At 37.7% G+C, this 22,039-nt stretch overlaps 1 protein-coding gene across 4 annotated transcripts; it reads right to left on the reverse strand.

The window, feature by feature from the left end:
- Nucleotides 1-1,686: 1,686 nt before the first annotated feature.
- LOC128238616 (uncharacterized) lies at nucleotides 1,687-16,138 on the reverse strand. 4 transcript variants are annotated; one of them, XM_052954720.1, is made up of 3 exons: nucleotides 16,003-16,138; nucleotides 15,286-15,361; nucleotides 1,687-3,588 (listed from the first exon to the last, which is right to left on the reverse strand). In XM_052954720.1, exon 3 carries the CDS (start codon nucleotides 3,555-3,557, stop codon nucleotides 1,893-1,895), a length of 1,665 nt encoding a protein of 554 aa, XP_052810680.1. In that variant the 5' UTR covers nucleotides 3,558-3,588; nucleotides 15,286-15,361; nucleotides 16,003-16,138; the 3' UTR covers nucleotides 1,687-1,892. The 4 variants fall into 4 exon arrangements, with proteins under 4 accessions (XP_052810680.1, XP_052810681.1, XP_052810679.1 ...); XM_052954721.1 differs by lacking the exon at nucleotides 16,003-16,138 and adding an exon at nucleotides 13,957-14,060 and having other exon boundaries at nucleotides 15,286-15,336; XM_052954719.1 differs by lacking the exons at nucleotides 15,286-15,361; nucleotides 16,003-16,138 and adding an exon at nucleotides 12,325-12,632.
- Nucleotides 16,139-22,039: the final 5,901 nt, after the last annotated feature.

Raw genomic sequence — 22,039 nt, forward strand, 5'->3', positions numbered from 1 at the left:
ACATCATACATGTACGTGTATGTTTGAGCTACTGTTTGTGCACCACTTCATCCATGTACTTGTATGTTTTGGCTGCTGTTTATGCACCACGTCATCCATGTACGTGTATGTGTGGGCTACTGTTTGTGTACGAAGTCATCCATGTACGTGTATGTTTGAGCTACTGTTTGTGCACCACTTCATCCATGTACGTGTATGTTTGAGCTACTGTTTGTGCACCACTTCATCCATTTACGTGTATGTGTGGGCTACTGTTTGTGCACCACTTCATCCATGTACGTGTATGTTTGAGCTACTGTTTGTGCACCACGTCATCCATGTACGTGTATGTGTGAGCTACTGTTTGTGCAACACGTCATCCATGTACGTGTATGTGTGGGCTACTGTTTGTGCAACACGTCATCCATATACGTGTATGTTTGGGCTAATATTTGTGCACCACGTCATCCATGTACGTGTATGTGTGGGCTACTGTTTGTGCACCACGTCATCCATATACGTGTATGTTTGGGCTAATATTTGTGCACCACGTCATCCATGTACGTGTATGTGTGGGCTTCTATTTGTGCACTCCGTCATCCAGGTATGTGTACGTGTACAAGTTTAAAATGGCATGTACGATACAAGTACACGTGCACCTCGTGTCTCGCAATCACTACTATTAGTTCTTGTTTAACCATCATTTAAGCCGTAATAGCCGTGCTCATTTATTTGAAATGAAATTTTCTCATTATCAGTTGACCTTTCGTGATATATATTCCCCATTTAAGCGGAACAACCGTTTTATTTGTCTTCAGGCCGTTACTTGTAAATTGGAGACCCCCCCCCCCTCCACATCCCTCATTGCTTGGACAGCACCAAACACGCGAGAAAACCATAAACTGACCAGTTCTGTACAGACTTGATCGATATGCTCGATATTCTCAATTCTTTCATTTTACCCCTAGATATTTTGGCACCATTTCTTCATTATAAATTAATATGGATTAACCAAGGATACAATTAACTTAATTAAACAAAAGAAACACATTTCATTTCATCACTCTTATTAGTAAATATATAATAAGATGTAAAGCAGGCTTATATGATATACTGTAATATAATATTGGCTGCATTCGTATACGGTTTTCCCTATATAGCATTGCAAAAAAAGAACGAAGCCGTACGAATAAAATGAATTCTTAAAAACAATATTTATCACAAATTAAACATTTTTTTTTTAATATACCATGACAACGACAAAATAAATTGCAAAAAAGTATACGAAACAAATCAATTTAATCCAACCTTATTTATAAAAATGAAGCTATTTGCCTTTTTAATTTTGTCAATTTTACCTCCAATGTCATGACAAAAATGACACAGATAGGTTTTTGATTTTCAAACTTATCATGTTCATTTTTTTTGAAGAGGCACTTTTGAACATGTCAACTGCCACATGATATGAAAAGTACCGCCAACGTGTAAAAGCTGATAAAGCAAACATTAGGATCTGTCCATCGAGAAGTAACCATTCTATTGACAACCTCGTTGACTGTCCATAAATTGCAAGATGATGACCGTGTGATAGTATAGTTGATAACTTGATACACACCTCTTATGTAGGTCTTATGACGTAGAGGACTCGTGTATGAAGACAACGTATACGAAACTAAAAGTATATTTTGTAATATATGGTAAATGCTCTTGTGGGTATGCGACAGATTTAATATTGGCAAACTTATGTTTGATACATATATTTAAAAACACATAGCCTCAAAACTAACTGACGAAGTGATTCTTTCAGTTTAGTGGCCTGTCTTTATGAATTTTCGGTTGAAATAATTCTGTATATCGCTGGAATTGTCTTTCATTTATGGCACCATTTATAAACATACAGTTAATCATAACAATCATGACTTAGACGTCCGAGAAGAAGTCCTATCGTCAGATAACCCAGAATCTATACTATTTGTACTCGTCAAAGTTAATTTGCTCCCCATTATATTTGGCAAACTTCCGGAAAGAGAATGTGGTTCATTTCCGGGAGTTCCTGTGACGTGCTGAAAGTTGAAAGGAGCTGATATTTCGTTTGAAGTTCCTTTGGTATGGGTTGTTAAATCCGATTCAGAGACTGGTCTGTCAAGTTTTGTGACGTGTACGAAACAGCATGGCTGTGAGATTTCTGTTTTCTTAGGTAGTTTAATTTTCTTCTTCTTATCTTTAACAGATTTCTTCTTCTTCGACCCACCAATTTTCAACAAATCGTCATCAGGGTCTGCCGTGAGCTTTTCTAGGTGACCATAAAACTCTTTTGCTTTACCAGCGTCATCGAAACTAAGTCCAGCAAGTTTCGTGTGGTCTTTTGAAAGATGCATTGTATGGAAGTTTACATTTGGTGTTTTATAACTGGTGAGGTTATCAATAACATCTCGCCATAAAGTAAACCCCGTTCCCTTTTCAGCCAGTATGATAAAGAGCTTTCTTTCTCTATGGTGTTCCCCAGAGTTTAATAAAAGTAACGGGATTCCTGTTGACGAAAATGACCACTGATCATTGGAAACCGAGGCTTTCGTAGAACCAAAATACAGATTTGCTAGGCACCCACAGACGAACACTTCAGACTTGTGACTTCTGTAAAACGTATCCACCTGCAGTAAATCTTGTTCATTCACTCCGTCGCGGAATTTTTGTGACATGACAATATCAGTGAACGAAAATTGCCCACCATCGCTCAACGGTGACCCCAGGGGAGATTTTGTTGGACTCGCCGATAGATGTCCCAATGAGTCATACTTCTCATCTATGATTCGAACACCCTCTTTAGCAGTGGACGCCGTTGTTATAATCAAAGGCACTTTTGACTGATTTGCCACGCTTATATTTTGTCCAGTTGCACTCTGTTCCTGACCTAAATTAGCATCGCCAACTTGTTCCGGATAGGCATATTTGGTATTGTATTGTTGTTGATATTCTCCTACGCCTGAAGCATTTTGAATTCCTTCGTTACCGCTATTGCACATTTGTGATGACACATGATAACCACTGCTGTAGTCATTGGAATTTTGTAACACCGGTATCCGTCCGGTGTTACTGGTGGTGTGCACCGGTGTTGCGAATTCATTTCGGGCAGACGCATTACTTATATCGTAAGCTTGAGATTGTCCCGACTCCGTACCGCTAGCACTGTACGTTTGGCTATTTCCCGTAGTGTGTCCCGATACTGTTCCGCGAGCAGTGCTATATGCCAAACTGTGTCCCGATACCGTATTGCTAGCGTGACCTATCGGATTGTGTCCCTGCGTCGTATTGCTAGCATAACCAATCGGAGTATGTCCCGGAATCGTTTTGCTAGCCTGACCTGTTGGGTTGTGTCCCGGTTCCATATTGCTAACGTGGCCTATCTGAGGATGTCCCGGCATCGTGTCACTAGAACACCCAGTTGGTTGGAATGGAGGCATAGGATCGCTAGCGACTTTGCTGTTTGGGGGTGGCTGTGTTTGGTTTCCAAGGGCGGTTTTGGCGGCGGCAGCCGCTGCGCCGTGTTGACCAGCATTTGAAACTCTGTGTTTTAGCATTGCCGGTGTGTCAGCAATATTTCATTCGTTTCTGAAAAGAGAAAGTGACACAAATGATAACATGTTCAATACCATTAGCGTCAATAATACCAACATTTTGTATAATATTTAAATTTCTCAATTGCTTACAATTGTCTTATTCCACATATATGCACAAAACATATTCTACATAGCAGTCTTTGGTCGTACCACGCTAGATGAACTCATCATATCACTTCCGACTACAAGAAGCCAATATACTGAATCAATAAGTACATTGTAATATGTCATTCCAATATGATGCTGCATTTTTTATCTCTGAATTTCTTAGACATTAAACAATTAAACGCCGTTTACATCGGAAAACAGTCTGATACATATGCATACCATTAAGTAATCAACACTTGTAACAAATATCCCAACAATTCAGATGGATCTAAACTCTACTATACACAAATTTCCAGATGTCAGCCGAGGATTTCCACAAAATCAACTCATACTCCGAATCGCTTATCGCACAAAATCGAGATTTCGGGGTATTCTAGATGCAAATGCATGAACACTGCAACTATAACAACGCTAGATGCAATTCTGTCCAACTTTTCCATGTGGGTTTTGCCACGTGTGTTACAACAGCACGTACTGAAACGTAACTTGTACGGACTTCTTTGCTTTGGCACCAACGACATTTCAATCGACAAGCCAGCAAGATTTCAGGCGTTCTGAGACTAAACATCGTAACTAACTAACTTCAATGTTATAATACCAACGTTGCAAATTGTTTTTCTCCTGCTACGTACTAAGGTTGTGTACTGGGATAGGTAACTGAAACTGTTATTATCATTTACCTAAACAAATTACATAATATTCTTTGTTTGGTGCACAAGTTTCATGATCATAATTGTGGCACTGGTCGTGTGGCCAAAATGACACGTGTCTGTAGGTACACGGTGTCCATTGACTTCTCACTATCCCGGTACGTATTAACGTCGTGAGACTGAGTTGGAGACTCATGTTCAGAAAACTGAAATCTTATTTGTTCCAAATATCTATGGTATAACATTTTGTTACAAAAGATGTATGTTTGAACATGTGTTAATTTCCTATAATAGCATTTTTACAACAAAAATAAGATTTCGCTTTTTCTGGCTCATAGTCTCAAACTCAATACGTTTGTGATGCGGACTAAGGACAAAACAATGTACAAGTTGGTAGATGGAAAAATGCAGCCATTCCATTGATATAGTCTGAATGGCCAACTGCTACATTCAATCCAGCTTGTTACATGTAGTGTAACTTGTTGATAAATTTGCAGAAACAGACAATGCTTATCTCACTTGGCATTTCACGTTCTGGAATATATATATATAAAATTGTTTAGAACAAACTTTACTGCTTCCTATTCACCGTCTGCAATGTGTTGTTATTTTTGTTTCTTAAAATAACCCTTTTGCAACAGATCTGATAAAGATGACGAATTACATTCAGTTTCAGTTTCCATCAGATACGAACACTTTTTCGGTACACAACACTCACATAATCAGCAAAATGTACACTTGAAATTGTTTATTAAAACATAATGCCATTTATCAACCTTTTTCTATTATCTAAACGCAGAGTTTTAATATTTACTATCATGCCATTGTTTCCCAGAGCTGTTTTATATTCAGTGCATTAGTCGCGCCTAATCTTGTCATAGTAAGGCGTAGCTTGGATTGCAACAGCCTACCCTTAGCCCGGTCGTAAAAAGAATAAAAATATTTAAAATTAAATTAGCTTCCAATTTTGCTTATATCTTCTAGCATATGTTTGAGATTTGTATGGGGAAACAGGCAATTTTGTTACCACATTTTACATACAAAACAATGCTTTCATTAAACTGTTTAATAATGAAAATGGCCACTTAAAAAGCGTCTGTCTTATTAATGTGACTTCCGTCGCTATAATTTTCACAGACACACACATAATTCATGAAACTAATGTAGTAATGGCAGATATTATAGTACATTTAAGATTTAATTTGTATAGCCTTACAGGCAGGAAGTTGTTCCATGTTATTGTATCATTAGCTTAAGTTTGGTCTTTGATAAGACTAGCATGTCAGTGACTTTCAGTGAAAAGTCGGTCCAATTATAACAAGTCAATGTTCAATGTTACTGTGTACTAAAAATGAAAGCCATGCATGAAACGTTTAATGGGTTCTTAAAATACATTTGGATGGAAAATGTGACACACATCTATCATGTATGATCATCAAGTCTGGAATAAAGTGATGGTGATAGGCTAATCGTATCATTTTGCGGCATATTTGATTGAAGAGTTTTAGTAAATTGAATGTAACATCTAACTGCCATACCAGTTGTTCCATATTTCACTCATACACACCCATTCAAATAACTGATTATTTTAGACTTGCAACATTCATACGAATATGTATTGCTGGTGAAAGTGTTGGACGAACGTAGAAAAAACCTCCCATGAACTTTTTGACACGGTGGACAAAACTCATTCTGTATTGCCATCATGGACATACCATTCCATAAACGTTTTTTGTATATACTTATATATATATATCACTCTAGACAAATATATATCCCCACAAGAATCTTCATCTGATCTTTTTTCGGTTGGTGTTTCTATTAATGCTCAATGACTGTAATAATTGTTTTTTTTTGATTGACACCTTATCTTAATATTTAGTATTAGTCTGCCACACTATTGATACAACATACAAAACTCTTGAAAGATATATTAGAGCAATAATAAGTAGAAATATGTGAGGCGGCCCATGTATGTTTTGTATTGTGTGTATTGGCAGGTATCTAGTCTTTTGTATTCACATAAACCTATCATAATAGAAACTGTTTCAGTTTCATAAATACAATCTATAATGCAACATGCAGTATAATACAAAGAACTTCAAATTGTTTTCAACAATTTAAACCAGATAACTTTTGCCAGTTGTATTTCCACATTATCAAAATCATTTACATTTTGATTCTCCTTATATATGCAGAACAGAATGTTCATTAAGTTAAGCCTAAAGGACATCGTTATAAGCACAAAACCCAATATAAAGATTAAATATTATTATATACAAGTAAATCGAACACCATGAGCAACTATTCAATTATATTTTGTTTTTTAAAACCACCATGCCGTTTACTGTGTATGTGTATATTTTCTTTCATTATTGAGTACATGTATATAGAAACATGAACTTTAGTGTTTTTGTTTCAATGACAATGTGAATAGGCACTCAAAACCCACTAACACTTAATTTACAATTAGTTAAGAGTGGAATTAGCAACGAGAGGTCAATTTGAGAACTTGGAAACTTGGAACTACAGAAAATGTTCATGGGATTTTATGTCCAGGATCGCAAAACAGATTTTGTCGACCGTGTCAAAATGATGTCGGATGTTTTGTCGACCGTGTCAAAATGTTGTCGGATGTTTTGTCGACCGTGTCAAAATGATGTCGGATGTTTTGTCGACCGAGCCAAAATGATGTCGGATGATTCGTCGACCGTGTCAAAATGATGTCGGATGTTTTGTCGACCGTGTCAAAATGATGTCGGATGTTTTGTCGACCGTGTCAAAATGATGTCGGATAATTCGTCGACCGTGTCAAAATGATGTCGGATGTTTTGTCGACCGTGTCAAAATGATGTCGGATGTTTTGTCGACCGTGCCAAAATGATGTCGGATGATTCGTCGACCGTGTCAAAATGATGTCGGATGTTTTGTCCACCGTGTCAAAATGATGTTGGATATTTTGTCCACCGTGTCAAAATGATGTTGGATGTTTTGTCCACCGTGTCAAAAATGGCATGGGGGGTTTTAGTCAATGGAAGTTTTTCCGGCTCCCGGGTTGGACATACACGTGTTAACATCCACCTTTATCTGAGAACGAACCTAACTAAATTATAGCTATATAGTATAAAGCTATAATTTTAATTACCACGCCCACACCGCACCTATGCTCTCGGCACTTTGATTAAGAGATGTGTTTCGGAAATAACAAAATGCGACTCTGCGCTAGGCAGACAATTCAAACATATTGACGAAAACGTTCCTTAATTCGATCAGACGCGTATTCACAGAAGTTGCGAACCATTCCCTTTCGTCTGAATCAGTTATTATTGTAGACTATGTTGTAATTCTCTGGGTTGTTGCCATACCATCAGACAGTAACAACATTTACGACTTTTCCAGAACAACTTTTTTCGGCACCTGTTTTGTGGAAATGATCATTTTCGGGACCAATATGTAAACAAACGTTTTTGAATTTGTTGTCGAGAGAAAATATACTTAAAGTACGGAAATCCGGACTTGTAGGAAAACTTAAAACTTGTGTAACTTTCATATAGGTCATATTTTATTCAGATAAAGGAACGATTCGGTGTATTGTAATATCACAACATTTCACAAATCACCATGATTAAAACATGGTAACAGTTTACACGATTGTGAAATGTGTGGTGATATGTTTCACATATGTTATGCACATTGTTCTCCGAGTTCTAAATGCATCCACGAATAGAAGCTCATTTTTCCACACTATTAAAGTCATGATAATGTTCACATATTGCTAAACATGTAATTTGTGCAATCTATATAAGTACATCCCCGAAAAATAGATCGAAGCAGATAATTAGAGAAAATAGTCAAATGGAAACTGAATAAACTATGGTTTTTATTCGAATCTCAACTACATCTTCCAAGTGTTGCGCTTCAAGCGCATGCAAGTTACCAGAAAGATTCTGTGAAAAATGCAAGTTCTAGCTACATATATTGACGTACATATGAGATTTGAATGGGATAAGAACATATCTTGGCAACAGCCGTTTCCCGTCGAGAGCAAATATACATCTTAAGTTTGTGATTTCGATCATGCGTTGTGTAAGCTCGTTTAGTAACAACTTGTTTGCTACGAGCTTGAGTTTTTAGACTTGTTTTGTTTCCGCTAACGTACTCATGGCGACACTAATTATTTTGTCTCACTATCCATTTGCCTTTGATGTTCTAATTGTATTACATCAGTCCATTGCAATATGCATCCTTGCATCCTTGCATGGAGATCGATATGAATGCTATACATCATGCTATATCTATTGTGCTTATATAAGGTGGCTGTTTACTATATCGAAACCCAAAACAATATACGTTAAATCAGAAACTACAATATAAGAAACTAATCCCACTGTTCAATCACAATTCTATGAAAATAAAGGCATACTTGAAAACGCCCTCCTACTTGTACTAACTACCTCCACCTGTGTGTATTCCATTAAACAAACACTATCAAGCGTAGAGGCATGGTTGAAATTCTAGATTTGATTGTATAGAAACCCAGTATTATGTTCTGTATATTTGAATTTAAAAAATCCAAAAAAACACATGAAGAAAAAACGTTTTTGCTTCAAACGCGTTGAGGATGCAGAGTTAAACACTACTGTCTGAAAAACAACAACAGAAGTCTGAGGTACGTGTTGAGTTGAGAATAAGATTTCTTGTGGATAAAATGGTATACTTTGCACAAAAAGGTTAACTCACTAAAATTGAAATGCCAACATGCTGTGTCGAACAGGCCGAATGTGCGAAGTGATGTAATTTTGTAATATTAACCCCTACAGTAATATAAAAATAAATATTTTACACATTTAACAATCAATGACACTTAAGCATCTACGTTACCATGTCAGAGAATGTCAGCGAAAAACACACAGCTTCTTCGTCTCCTTTTGCTAAATGTCTTTTAAGGACTAGAAACAATTGTTACAGTCATATTGGCACATATCACAACCCATGCAGTCCACCCTTCGCCTGCACCCACGATCAAGCAACTAAGCGGTTATATGACTATATTAAGTGTAAAATAAGGATGACTGCCTGGTGGTCCAAAGGATATCATATTTATAATTCAGTGAAAACAAATCGCCTTTTCAGAAATTGTTTGCTTTTATTAATTAAAACCGTGATATTCGATTATTTGTTCGGTGTATTATTCTTCCTTTACAACTCTCAGTGGTGTTTACAAATGTTCTAAACGAAACGCTTGTTTACGTAGTTTACCTGTATACAACAATGCATTGGTAAAGATTCCGAACATTTTCCCTTCAAACATTGAAAAGAATCAACCGCTTTCTTTGAAAACAATATCGAGACTATTTCGAGGAGAGAAAGCGAAAACGTTGTATCAGCTTCTTTATTTCATGTCACCTAGAACAGTTTCGCTTTCATCCTAGATTTTCAGCCAGAAGGCGTATGAGATGAAAGCCCTGCATGTGCGTGCACGTGGTTTAGATAAACAAAATACACAATCCCAATTGCGCAATAGACATAACGTATAGACTAACGAGTATTTGATGGCATATTGGATCTCCCGAGGGAAGAGTTTCAGAGAATGTCTGCATATTCATTCAACAGAATAATCGACAAACAGAGAGAAATCTTGTGTAATAATCAATTTGAATTGTCAAGAAGGACAGATCCAATAACCATTACATGATAAATTTAAGTAATAAGCAATCACCAATCACGCCATAACATGTGTCCAAAATGTTTGTGAAATGTTTTAACTTATTTGATTTGATTATTCAACCATCTTGTACCAATAAAGATAATATGATAGTGAACGTGAGCCATCAGCTGCAGCAGCTGGCTTCTCAAATCATGCAAACTATTTGACTCTCAAAGAGACACATCAAGTCGGCGACTTATATTCTACTGTGAATCATGTATTCATATGAAGGGTAATATAACTTACAACCAAAACCTACCTCATTGAGGAACCCAAGATATTCTGATGAATTCCATAGGATCGATTCATTGAATTTTAGTTGTATGAGTTATTTACAGACAATTTCGGTAGGCAATATGTATACCACTAAATCATGGCAAACAGTATAAGCACCTTTCTTTCCGTTTGTTTCTTTCTTTACAGAGTAGCATGGCACACGTGCTCAGGGCTAACCTTAAACACGTTTAAGATTACAGCTTTCGCAAGTCATGCTTATAACATTGAGAGGAATGATATCACGAGCTTCACAAATCATGTATATAATAATGAGAGAAATAATATCACGAGCTTCACGAGTCATGTCTTTAACATTTAGAGGAATGATATTACAAGTTTCACATATCATGCATATAACATTGAGAGGAATGGTATCACGAGCTTAACGAGTCATGCCTATAACATTGAGAGGAATGGTATCACGAGCTTCACATATCATGCCTATAACAATGAGAGAAATAATATCACGAGCTTAACGAGTCATGCCTATAACAATGAGAGGAATGGTATCACGAGCTGCACATATCATGCCTATAACAATGAGAGGAATGGTATCACGAGCTGCACATATCATGCCTATAACAATGAGAGGAATGGTATCACGAGCTGCACATATCATGCCTATAACAATGAGAGGAATGGTATCACGAGCTGCACATATCATGCCTATAACAATGAGAGGAATGGTATCACGAGCTTCACATATCATGCCTATAACAATGAGAGGAATGGTATCACGAGCTGCACATATCATGCCTATAACAATGAGAGGAATGGTATCACGAGCTGCACATATCATGCCTATAACAATGAGAGGAATGGTATCACGAGCTTCACATATCATGCCTATAACATTGAGAGGAATGGTATCACGAGCTTCACATATCATGCCTATAACAATGAGAGGAATGGTATCACGAGCTTCACATATCATGCCTATAACAATGAGAGGAATGGTATCACGAGCTGCACATATCATGCCTATAACAATGAGAGGAATGGTATCACGAGCTTCACATATCATGCCTATAACAATGAGAGAAATAATATCACGAGCTTAACGAGTCATGCCTATAACAATGAGAGGAATGGTATCACGAGCTGCACATATCATGCCTATAACAATGAGAGGAATGGTATCACGAGCAGCACATATCATGCCTATAACAATGAGAGGAATGGTATCACAAGTTTCACATATTATGCCTATAACATTGAGAGGAATGATATCACAAGTTTCACATATTATGCCTATAACACTGAGAGGAATGATATCACAAGTTTCACATATTATGCCTATAACATTGAGAGGAATGATATCACAAGTTTCACATATTATGCCTATAACATTGAGAGGAATGATATCACAAGTTTCACATATTATGCCTATAACATTGAGAGAAATGATATCACAAGTTTCACATATTATGCCTATAACATTGAGAGGAATGATATCACAAGTGTCACATATTATGCCTATAACACTGAGAGGAATGATATCACAAGTTTCACATATTATGCCTATAACATTGAGAGGAATGATATCACGAGCTTCACGAGTCATGACTATAACATTGAGAGGAATTATATCACGACATCACATATCAAGCCTATAACATTGAGAGGAATGATATCACGAGCTTCACGAGTCATGACTATAACATTGAGGGGAATTATATCACGACATCACATATCATGCCTATAACAATGAGAGGAATGGTATCACGAGCAGCACATATCATGCCTATAACAATGAGAGGAATGGTATCACGACTCACATAATTTATAAGATATACTTTAATTCGTATGCCAGCAGTTGAGTACAATCTTAAGATATTTGTGAAATGTGTGATTGGTGAAATATGTGATCGCAAATTTAACAATTGTATCGAAATTGTGATATAATGGTACGTGCTCGAACACGGATTTGTTACAACTAACACGTCTGAAAGTTTAATAACAAAAAAATAAATAAATATATACATACCATTTATCATTATCCATCATTTACAATGTGATGTTTAAAGTTTGCTATTATCTGTAATATTTGTTTTGACACACACTTCAATATAACAACATTTCTCACAATCAAACATGCGTGCGAAAGTATGAACTCATAAAACATGAAACCGTTTTACATCCTTTTCGTGCACTTTTCAATTGATCATAAAAATGATATAACGAAAACACATTTTCACCACCGCGAAAGAATTTGCAATGAATGAAACATCTAGGGATATCCCAGCGTGTTTTTCACCCACATAAAAAATCAACATCAACAAGCCGTACAGTGTGCCTCTGAGAACTCCGATGCAGAAATGAATCATGCAATACGCTTGTTTTTAAAGCTGTTAGTTCACTATCCGCTGACTACATTTTAAAGTATAAAGATACTGAGAAATCAGATGCATTAAGAAACTCAAGTACATTTACTCCCTTTAAAGCTGCTAGCTCTCTATCCGGTGACAATGTTGTTTTATATGGTGACACTGAAAAGTCTGACGCAAAATGAAACATGCAAGAAACACAAGTAAAGTCTTTAAAGCGGCTAGTTCACTTCAGACGACTACCTTTTTTAAAGGAGCCGCAACACCGTTTAAATTTTCAATTGAAATTAATGATTAATAAACTTATCAGAAGTTGAGTACCTTTAAAGTTGCTTTTCATATTTCGGTGGAAGATTTTAAGATGCGATGATAGACAACGAAAGGAAGCATCTGTTAATATATAGTCTCTAGATCGCTTGACTAAAACAGCAGTGCCACACGAATGTGATATGACTCGAAAAAAGAAACTGTTAAAAAAAGGATCTAGTAAAAAATGTCGATGTTGTGTTTTTGTATGCACACGTCATTATTTCCACAGAATCATCGGAGAGTAGTGTTAATCACATTAAGTATCCTGACAGCAAATGGTATAATTTTGCATTGTCTGCGAATTTAATGGTATTGTGTCATTTAGATTATATATAACGGCTACAGCAAACGAAGAATATTGACGTGTTCTGTTCGTGAATTAATTATAGAGTTACACGTGTGGGGATGCTCTCAAATACCAGCTCATTTGTAAAACATAAAGACAATGAATTTGGTTAATCGGGATTGAAACCATGTGCATCTGATGGCCCCAATTTCTTAAAACATCTTGTGTCACTTCTTTAAGGATCAAGCTATCAAATATTTTTGTTTGGTATAATTTCTGTAATATTCTTACTTTGAAGAGTTCTGAGACCTTTTAATGAAATTATCTTTACGATAATCATGATACGTTATTTCTAGTTAAAGTACGTGATTTGACTAAATGGAGAAAGGAACATGGTCTTGTTGTGCGTTTGTTGTATAAACATTATATATTGTACAACGATTGTGAAGAAAGTTTTGATAACTAATACTAAGTCAATCTCGTACGTTGGCACGAGGCACGAAGTTGCGCGAGAGTGGTGTCTTGTGGTGTGTGTGGGGGGGGGAACCGGAGTACACAGAGGAAAACCCACGTGTCCGGCCTGGTCACCAAAAACCGAACCCATATGCGTCCAGGCCAGGCCTAGGTGTAAAGCAAGTGTGCCAACCACTGCGCTTACCGGACAAGTAGTTTGAACCCAACGTTAAGTTGCACATACCGCAGTCTGAGTGAGTCTGGTGCCGAAGTGTGCGACCACACAATGGAAGTTTATGTGGTATTCTGGCTGCGGTATCAATCAAATCTTAACGTCTGAAGCGTGCCCTGGATTGATATTGTAATGTTGTGTATAATGTCATTTTTAAAGCATAGACTTGTTTTCGGTTATGAACTTTGAAGTAACTAGTTATTGTGTCACGAACATTTTCATAAAAATAAACTAGAAGATCTCGAGGACTTTCAAATACGTATCACGACGATCGAATATATTGTGCAATAAATCGGCACTTAAATGTGTGGTTACATAAAATTATTCCACCCATAACACCAAACTCTTCTAGAAATAGTCAATATAACCTGTTTGTTCTGATACCTTAACTAAATGATTACGATGTTCTAGAAATAGACAGTCTTGGTTCAGACAAAATCAATAGAAATCCTACAGCCAATGTGTGAGTCATGCTTTAAGACCAATATGCGACAAGCTTTGAATAATGATGAATTCAGGGATGCTTGAATACCGCCCATGTAATAGGAGCACAAAACATAAATAAAGAAGCAAAACTAGTTTTATTTTGTTCACGCAATATAACGGATGACAGCAGAAGTGGCTTTCGCTAATGTTGGTATTCAACACAGTTCGATCCGTTTTGTTAGTCAGGCTATTGAACATACAGATGTATGTGTTTCTGGTTGTAACCAATCTAATTACGTATGAATTATACAACTGAATTGATCGAAGGCGTTCAATTGATATAATAGGTCTCAGTAACGAACGTTGTTTTGAAACAATAGCAGGTTTGGTGGCTGTTCATGAAAATGCCAATACTTATCATCAACTGTTGTCATTTCTACATTTTATATTTACGATGCTTCAGCTACAGTTCAGGCTATCACAGTTACCAGCACCACCACCATTACCACCACCAACAACATCACCACCATTACCACCACCACCATCATCATCCCAACGACCACCACTACCATCACCACCAACAACAACAACCACCACCATTATGTCCACTACCACCAGGAGCAGCAGCAGCAGCAGCAGCAGCAGCAACACCACAACCACAACCACCAATAACAACCACCATCACCACCACCACCACCACCACCTCCACCTTCAACGACAACAACAATAACAACAAAAACAACAACAACAACAACAACAACAACGACTGTACCAGTCTACCACCCAAACTGCTATTCCTTATTATACAGCTACTACTACGACTACTCATATGACTACTTATACTACGACAACTCAATTGAAATGTCAACTATTTTTTTTACATAAAACGGCCATATTATACTGTTACTAACTTACCACAAAAAAATGCAACATATCCCACTCCAGTTGAATTCTGTCGGGAAATAAACTCATGTACAGCTGTTGTATCCGCCTTAAAGTAATTGAAGCAGGAAAGCCTTAATTGACCTCGCCATTAGTTCTTAAAGGGGCACACTTCTAGGTTGATGCATTTTTTTTTTCAATTTTAATGCATTATCGTGTTTTATTTATTTCACTATAATGATCAAAACAAAAAAGTGCATATGCTTTAGGTATGCAGATAAAAAAATAATAGCGATGTTTTGGCGCCTTTTTACTGAGTGAGGGTTAGGGTGTGGCCATGTTACTATTATTTTTTTATAAAGGCTAATTAAAAAAAATGTACCTAAATCATATATTTTTTATCTTTCTTTTGATCATTCAAGTCAAATGACTTTAACAGGATAATGCATTAATTTATTATTTGTTGCATCAACCTATAGTGTGCGCCTTTAAGAGTCTGACATTTATTTTAGTCACTTATATCCGTTTTATATTCACAATACAATGAATTCCTATTGTGTGACGTCTTAATTTCCGGAACTATCATTTCATAATTGAGAATTTTACACATACACTTAATTTGGTACGTTGAATTGACTATGGATCGTAATATTCCAATTCTGTATAATTTTCACTAATAATATAATGATATATGTCTAGTTTGAGTTTCATATATCATACATTGACAACATTTTAAAAATGCTTATTTACTACTGTTCTTGAATAAATCCAGACCGTCGTTTTCTTGTATTTCGTTAGTAAAATATAAACAAATCTTCATCATTCTTAGAGAACACTTATTAGATTTTAATCAATCCCAAGCTAGCGTGCCTTCACCCAAATCCAACTTTTTCAGCAATATGTTTCCCATTACGCATTGCCTTGGGATATTGACGTCTAGATTAACAGCAACTCATGAAAAATACAATATCCATGATTCATGAATCATCATGTCATGTAGCTATAATCATAGCAGTGAACTTTACTCTTTTACCCTCCGCGTAAGTGTTCATTTCCACTAATGATCTGTTCCACAGGGGAATTCATTGTCAGGCCAAGTTCGTAAAATGTTTCAATACCACGAAGAACAGTTTAGTTTTTGTCAATATATACAATTCTGGTAGGCTCTAAAAACAATGAGCTGTAGGACAATTGGACGTCAACAGCATGGCAGTATACCTAACGTGAAACTGTCGAGCTTGTGTTTAGACACGCACTTATATGACAGTCCACGGTATTTTCTTTACATTTGTGTTAAAACACGCACAAACAAAGCAGTAAACCTAACTCCATCGCCAAGTTTGTGTTCTTTCACGTTCACATATGGCAGTCAACCTAACTCAGTCGTCAAGTTTGTGTTATTTCACGTTTACATATGCTAACTCCATCGTCAAATTTGTGTTATTTCACGTACAGATATGGCAGTCCACCTAACTCCATCGTCAAGTTTGTGTTATTTCACGTACATATATGGCAGTCCACCTAGCTCCATCGTCAAGTTTGTGTTATTTCACATACAGATATGGCAATCCACCTAACTCCATCGTCAAGTTTGTGTTATTTCACATACAGATATGGCAACCCACCTAACTCCATCGTCAAGTTTGTGTTATTTCACGTACAACTATGGCAGTCCACCTAACTCCATCGTCAAGTTTGTGTTATTTCGCGTACAGATATGGCAGTCCACCTAACTTCATCGTCAAGTTTGTGTTATTTCACGTACAGATATGGCAGTCCACCTAACTCCATCGTCAAGTTTGTGTTATTTCGCGTACAGATATGGCAGTCCACCTAACTTCATCGTCAAGTTTGTGTTATTTCACGTACAGATATGGCAGTCCACCTAACTCCCTCGCCAAGTTTGTTTTATTTCGCGTACAGATATGGCAGTCCACCTAACTCCATCGTCAAGTTTGTGTTATTTCGCGTACAGATATGGCAGTCCACCTAACTTCATCGTCAAGTTTGTGTTATTTCACGTACAGATATGGCAGTCCACCTAACTCCCTCGCCAAGTTTGTGTTATTTCGCGTACAATTATGGCAGTCCACCTAACTCCATCGTTCAGTTTGTGTTATTTCACGTACAACTATGGCAGTCCACCTAATTCCCTCGCCAAGTTTGTGTTATTTCACATACAACTATGGCAGTCCATCTAACCCCATCGTCAAGTTTGTGTTATTTCACGTACAACTATGGCAGTCCACCTAACTCCCTCGCCAAGTTTGTGTTATTTCACGTACAACTATGGCAGTCCACCTAACCCCATCCTCAAGTTTGTGTTATTTCGCGTACAACTATGGCAGTCCACCTAACCCCATCCTCAAGTGTGTGTTATTTCGCGTACAGATATGGCAGTCCACCTAACTCCATCCTCAAGTTTGTGTTATTTCGCGTACAGATATGGCAGTCCACCTAACTCCATCCTCAAGTTTGTGTTATTTCACGTACAACTATGGCAGTCCACCTAACTCCATCGTCAAGTTTGTGTTATTTCACGTACAACTATGGCAGTCCACCTAACTCCATCGTCAAGTTTGTGTTATTTCACGTACAACTATGGCAGTCCACCTAACTCCATCGTCAAGTTTGTGTTATTTCACGTACAACTATGGCAGTCCACCTAACTCCATCGCCAAGTTTGTGTTATTTCACGTACAACTATGGCAGTCCACCTAACTCCATCGCCAAGTTTGTGTTATTTCACGTACAGATATGGCAGTCTACCTAACTCCATCGTCAAGTTTGTGTTATTTCACGTACAGATATGGCAGTCCACCTAACTCCATCGTCAAGTTTGTGTTATTTCACGTACAGATATGGCAGTCCACCTAACTCCATCCTCAAGTTTGTGTTATTTAACGTACTGTGTTATTTCACGTACAGATATGGCAGTCCACCTAACTCCATCCTCAAGTTTGTGTTATTTAACGTACAGATATAGCAGTCCACCTAACTCCATCGTCAAGTTTGTGTTATTTCACGTACAGATATGGCAGTCCACCTAACTCCATCCTCAAGTTTGTGTTATTTCACGTACAAATATGGCAGTCCACCTAACTCCATCCTCAAGTTTGTGTTATTTCACGTACAAATATGGCAGTCCACCTAACTCCATCGTCAAGTTTGTGTTATTTCACGTACAACTATGGCAGTCCACCTAACCCCATCCTCAAGTTTGTGTTATTTAACGTACAGATATGGCAGTCCACCTAACTCCATCGTCAAGTTTGTGTTATTTCACGTACAACTATGGCAGTCCACCTAGCTCCATCGCCAAGTTTGTGTTATTTCACGTACAACTATGGCAGTCCACCTAACTCCCTCGCCAAGTTTGTGTTATTTCACGTACAACTATGGCAGTCCACCTAACTCCATCGTCAAGTTTGTGTTATTTCACGTACAACTATGGCAGTCCACCTAACTCCATCGTCAAGTTTGTGTTATTTCACGTACAACTATGGCAGTCCACCTAGCTCCATCGCCAAGTTTGTGTTATTTCACGTACAACTATGGCAGTCCACCTAACTCCCTCGCCAAGTTTGTGTTATTTCACGTACAACTATGGCAGTCCACCTAACTCCATCCTCAAGTTTGTGTTATTTCACGTACAACTATGGCAGTCCACCTAACTCCATCCTCAAGTTTGTGTTATTTCACGTACAACTATGGCAGTCCACCTAACTCCATCGCCAAGTTTGTGTTATTTCACGTACAGATATGGCAGTCCACCTAACTCCATCGCCAAGTTTGTGTTATTTCACGTACAGATATGGCAATCCACCTAACTCCATCGCCAAGTTTGTGTTATTTCACGTACAGATATGGCAGTCCACCTAACTCCATCGTCAAGTTTGTGTTATTTCACGTACAGATATGGCAGTCCACCTAACTCCATCGTCAAGTTTGTGTTATTTCACGTACAACTATGGCAGTCCACCTAACTCCATCGTCAAGTTTGTGTTATTTCACGTACAACTATGGCAGTCCACCTAACTCCATCCTCAAGTTTGTGTTATTTCGCGTACAGATATGGCAGTCCACCTAACTCCATCCTCAAGTTTGTGTTATTTCACGTACAACTATGGCAGTCCACCTAACTCCATCCTCAAGTTTGTGTTATTTCACGTACAACTATGGCAGTCCACCTAACTCCATCCTCAAGTTTGTGTTATTTCACGTACAACTATGGCAGTCCACCTAACTCCATCGTCAAGTTTGTGTTATTTCACGTACAACTATGGCAGTCCACCTAACTCCATCGTCAAGTTTGTGTTATTTCACGTACAGATATGGCAGTCCACCTAACTCCATCGTCAAGTTTGTGTTATTTCACGTACAACTTTGGCAGTCCACCTAACTCCATCGTCAAGTTTGTGTTATTTCACGTACAACTATGGCAGTCCACCTAACTCCATCGTCAAGTTTGTGTTATTTCACGTACAACCATGGCAGTCCACCTAACTCCATCGTCAAGTTTGTGTTATTTCACGTACAACTATGGCAGTCCACCTAACTCCATCGTCAAGTTTGTGTTATTTCACGTACAACTATGGCAGTCCACCTAACCCCATCGTCAAGTTTGTGTTATTTCACGTACAACTATGGCAGTCCACCTAGCTCCATCGCCAAGTTTGTGTTATTTCACGTACAACTATGGCAGTCCACCTAACTCCATCGTCAAGTTTGTGTTATTTCGCGTACAGATATGGCAGTCCACCTAACTCCATCGTCAAGTTTGTGTTATTTCACGTACAGATATGGCAGTCCACCTAACTCCATCGTCAAGTTTGTGTTATTTCACGTACAACTATGGCAGTCCACCTAACTCCATCGCCAAGTTTGTGTTATTTCACGTACAACTATGGCAGTCCACCTAACTCCATCGTCAAGTTTGTGTTATTTCACGTACAACTATGGCAGTCCACCTAGCTCCATCGTCAAGTTTGTGTTATTTCACGTACAACTATGGCAGTCCACCTAGCTCCATCGTCAAGTTTGTGTTATTTCACGTACAACTATGGCAGTCCACCTAACTCCATCGTCAAGTTTGTGTTATTTCACGTACAAATATGGCAGTCCACCTAACTCCATCCTCAAGTTTGTGTTATTTCACGTACAACTATGGCAGTCCACCTAACTCCATCGTCAAGTTTGTGTTATTTCGCGTACAGATATGGCAGTCCACCTAATTCCATCGTCAAGTTTGTGTTATTTCACGTACAACTATGGCAGTCCACCTAACTCCATCCTCAAGTTTGTGTTATTTCACGTACAAATATGGCAGTCCACCTAACTCCATCCTCAAGTTTGTGTTATTTCACGTACAACTATGGCAGTCCACCTAATTCCATCGTCAAGTTTGTGTTATTTCACGTACAACTATGGCAGTCCACCTAACTCCATCCTCAAGTTTGTGTTATTTCACGTACAAATATGGCAGTCCACCTAACTCCATCGTCAAGTTTGTGTTATTTCACGTACAACTATGGCAGTCCACCTAACTCCATCCTCAAGTTTGTGTTATTTCACGTACAACTATGGCAGTCCACCTAACTCCATCGTCAAGTTTGTGTTATTTCACGTACAACTATGGCAGTCCACCTAACGTCATCCTCAAGTTTGTGTTATTTCACGTACAACTATGGCAGTCCACCTAACTCCATCGCCAAGTTTGTGTTATTTCACGTACAACTATGGCAGTCCACCTAACTCCATCGCCAAGTTTGTGTTATTTCACGTACAACTATGGCAGTCCACCTAACTCCATCCTCAAGTTTGTGTTATTTCACGTACAACTATGGCAGTCCACCTAACTCCATCCTCAAGTTTGTGTTATTTCACGTACAAATATGGCAGTCCACCTAACTCCATCCTCAAGTTTGTGTTATTTCACGTACAACTATGGCAGTCCACCTAACTCCATCGTCAAGTTTGTGTTATTTCACGTACAACTATGGCAGTCCACCTAATTCCATCGCCAAGTTTGTGTTATTTCACGTACAAATATGGCAGTCCACCTAATTCCATCGCCAAGTTTGTATTATATCACATGCAAACAGACAAACAAAATGCAAATTATATTAAATATGACACTTGAAATCAAGGACATGGTTTAAGAAATAGTTTTCAGGTAAAATACAGTTTAAACATTGTTTAATTCACAACGATTGTGAATAGCGTTATGAACTTATGATAACTAATACATGTACTACGTACGTACGTCACTCTCGTTGACGCGAGAGTGTGGTCTAGTGTGGTGGGGGAAAATCGGAGCAACCTGATCTTGAAAACCTACCTGTCTAGCTTGGTGACCACTAACCAAACTCAGTAATAGATTATGCAGATATTGCTCCAAATTGTACAAGAAAAAGTTATCATCATTACTCCAGTTTTACCGAAATCCAAGCATCACAAGTATTTGATATTTACTCATTAACTCATCTTTTTTTAACATAAAATACACAATGTACATGGTTCAAAATCTTACTTCTTTTAAAAAGTGAATTCTCACAAGGATGATGCTGCCGGAATTAATAGTTTTTCCGGATTTTTTTTAAAAAAAGAGTTACTTTAAGATTAAATGAGAAAAATAACATCGACATAATCTTGGTCAGAGTATATAAGAAAAAAATGAATGCTTTAAAACTTAAACTTTACGGGTATTTTCATTCCATTCTCTTTACAGTATACACGGGATTGAAACAATGCTCTCTGTTCGATAAGACATTTTTTGCCAAACTAG

The sequence above is a fragment of the Mya arenaria genome, chromosome 6, assembly GCF_026914265.1.
Source record: "Mya arenaria isolate MELC-2E11 chromosome 6, ASM2691426v1".
Classification (NCBI taxonomy): Eukaryota; Metazoa; Mollusca; class Bivalvia; order Myida; family Myidae; genus Mya; species Mya arenaria.

Coding starts and splice junctions, on each gene's coding strand:
- LOC128238616 (XM_052954720.1), bottom strand. CDS start 3,557: ATGCTAAAACACAGAGTTTCAAATGCTGGTCAACACGGCGCAGCGGCT.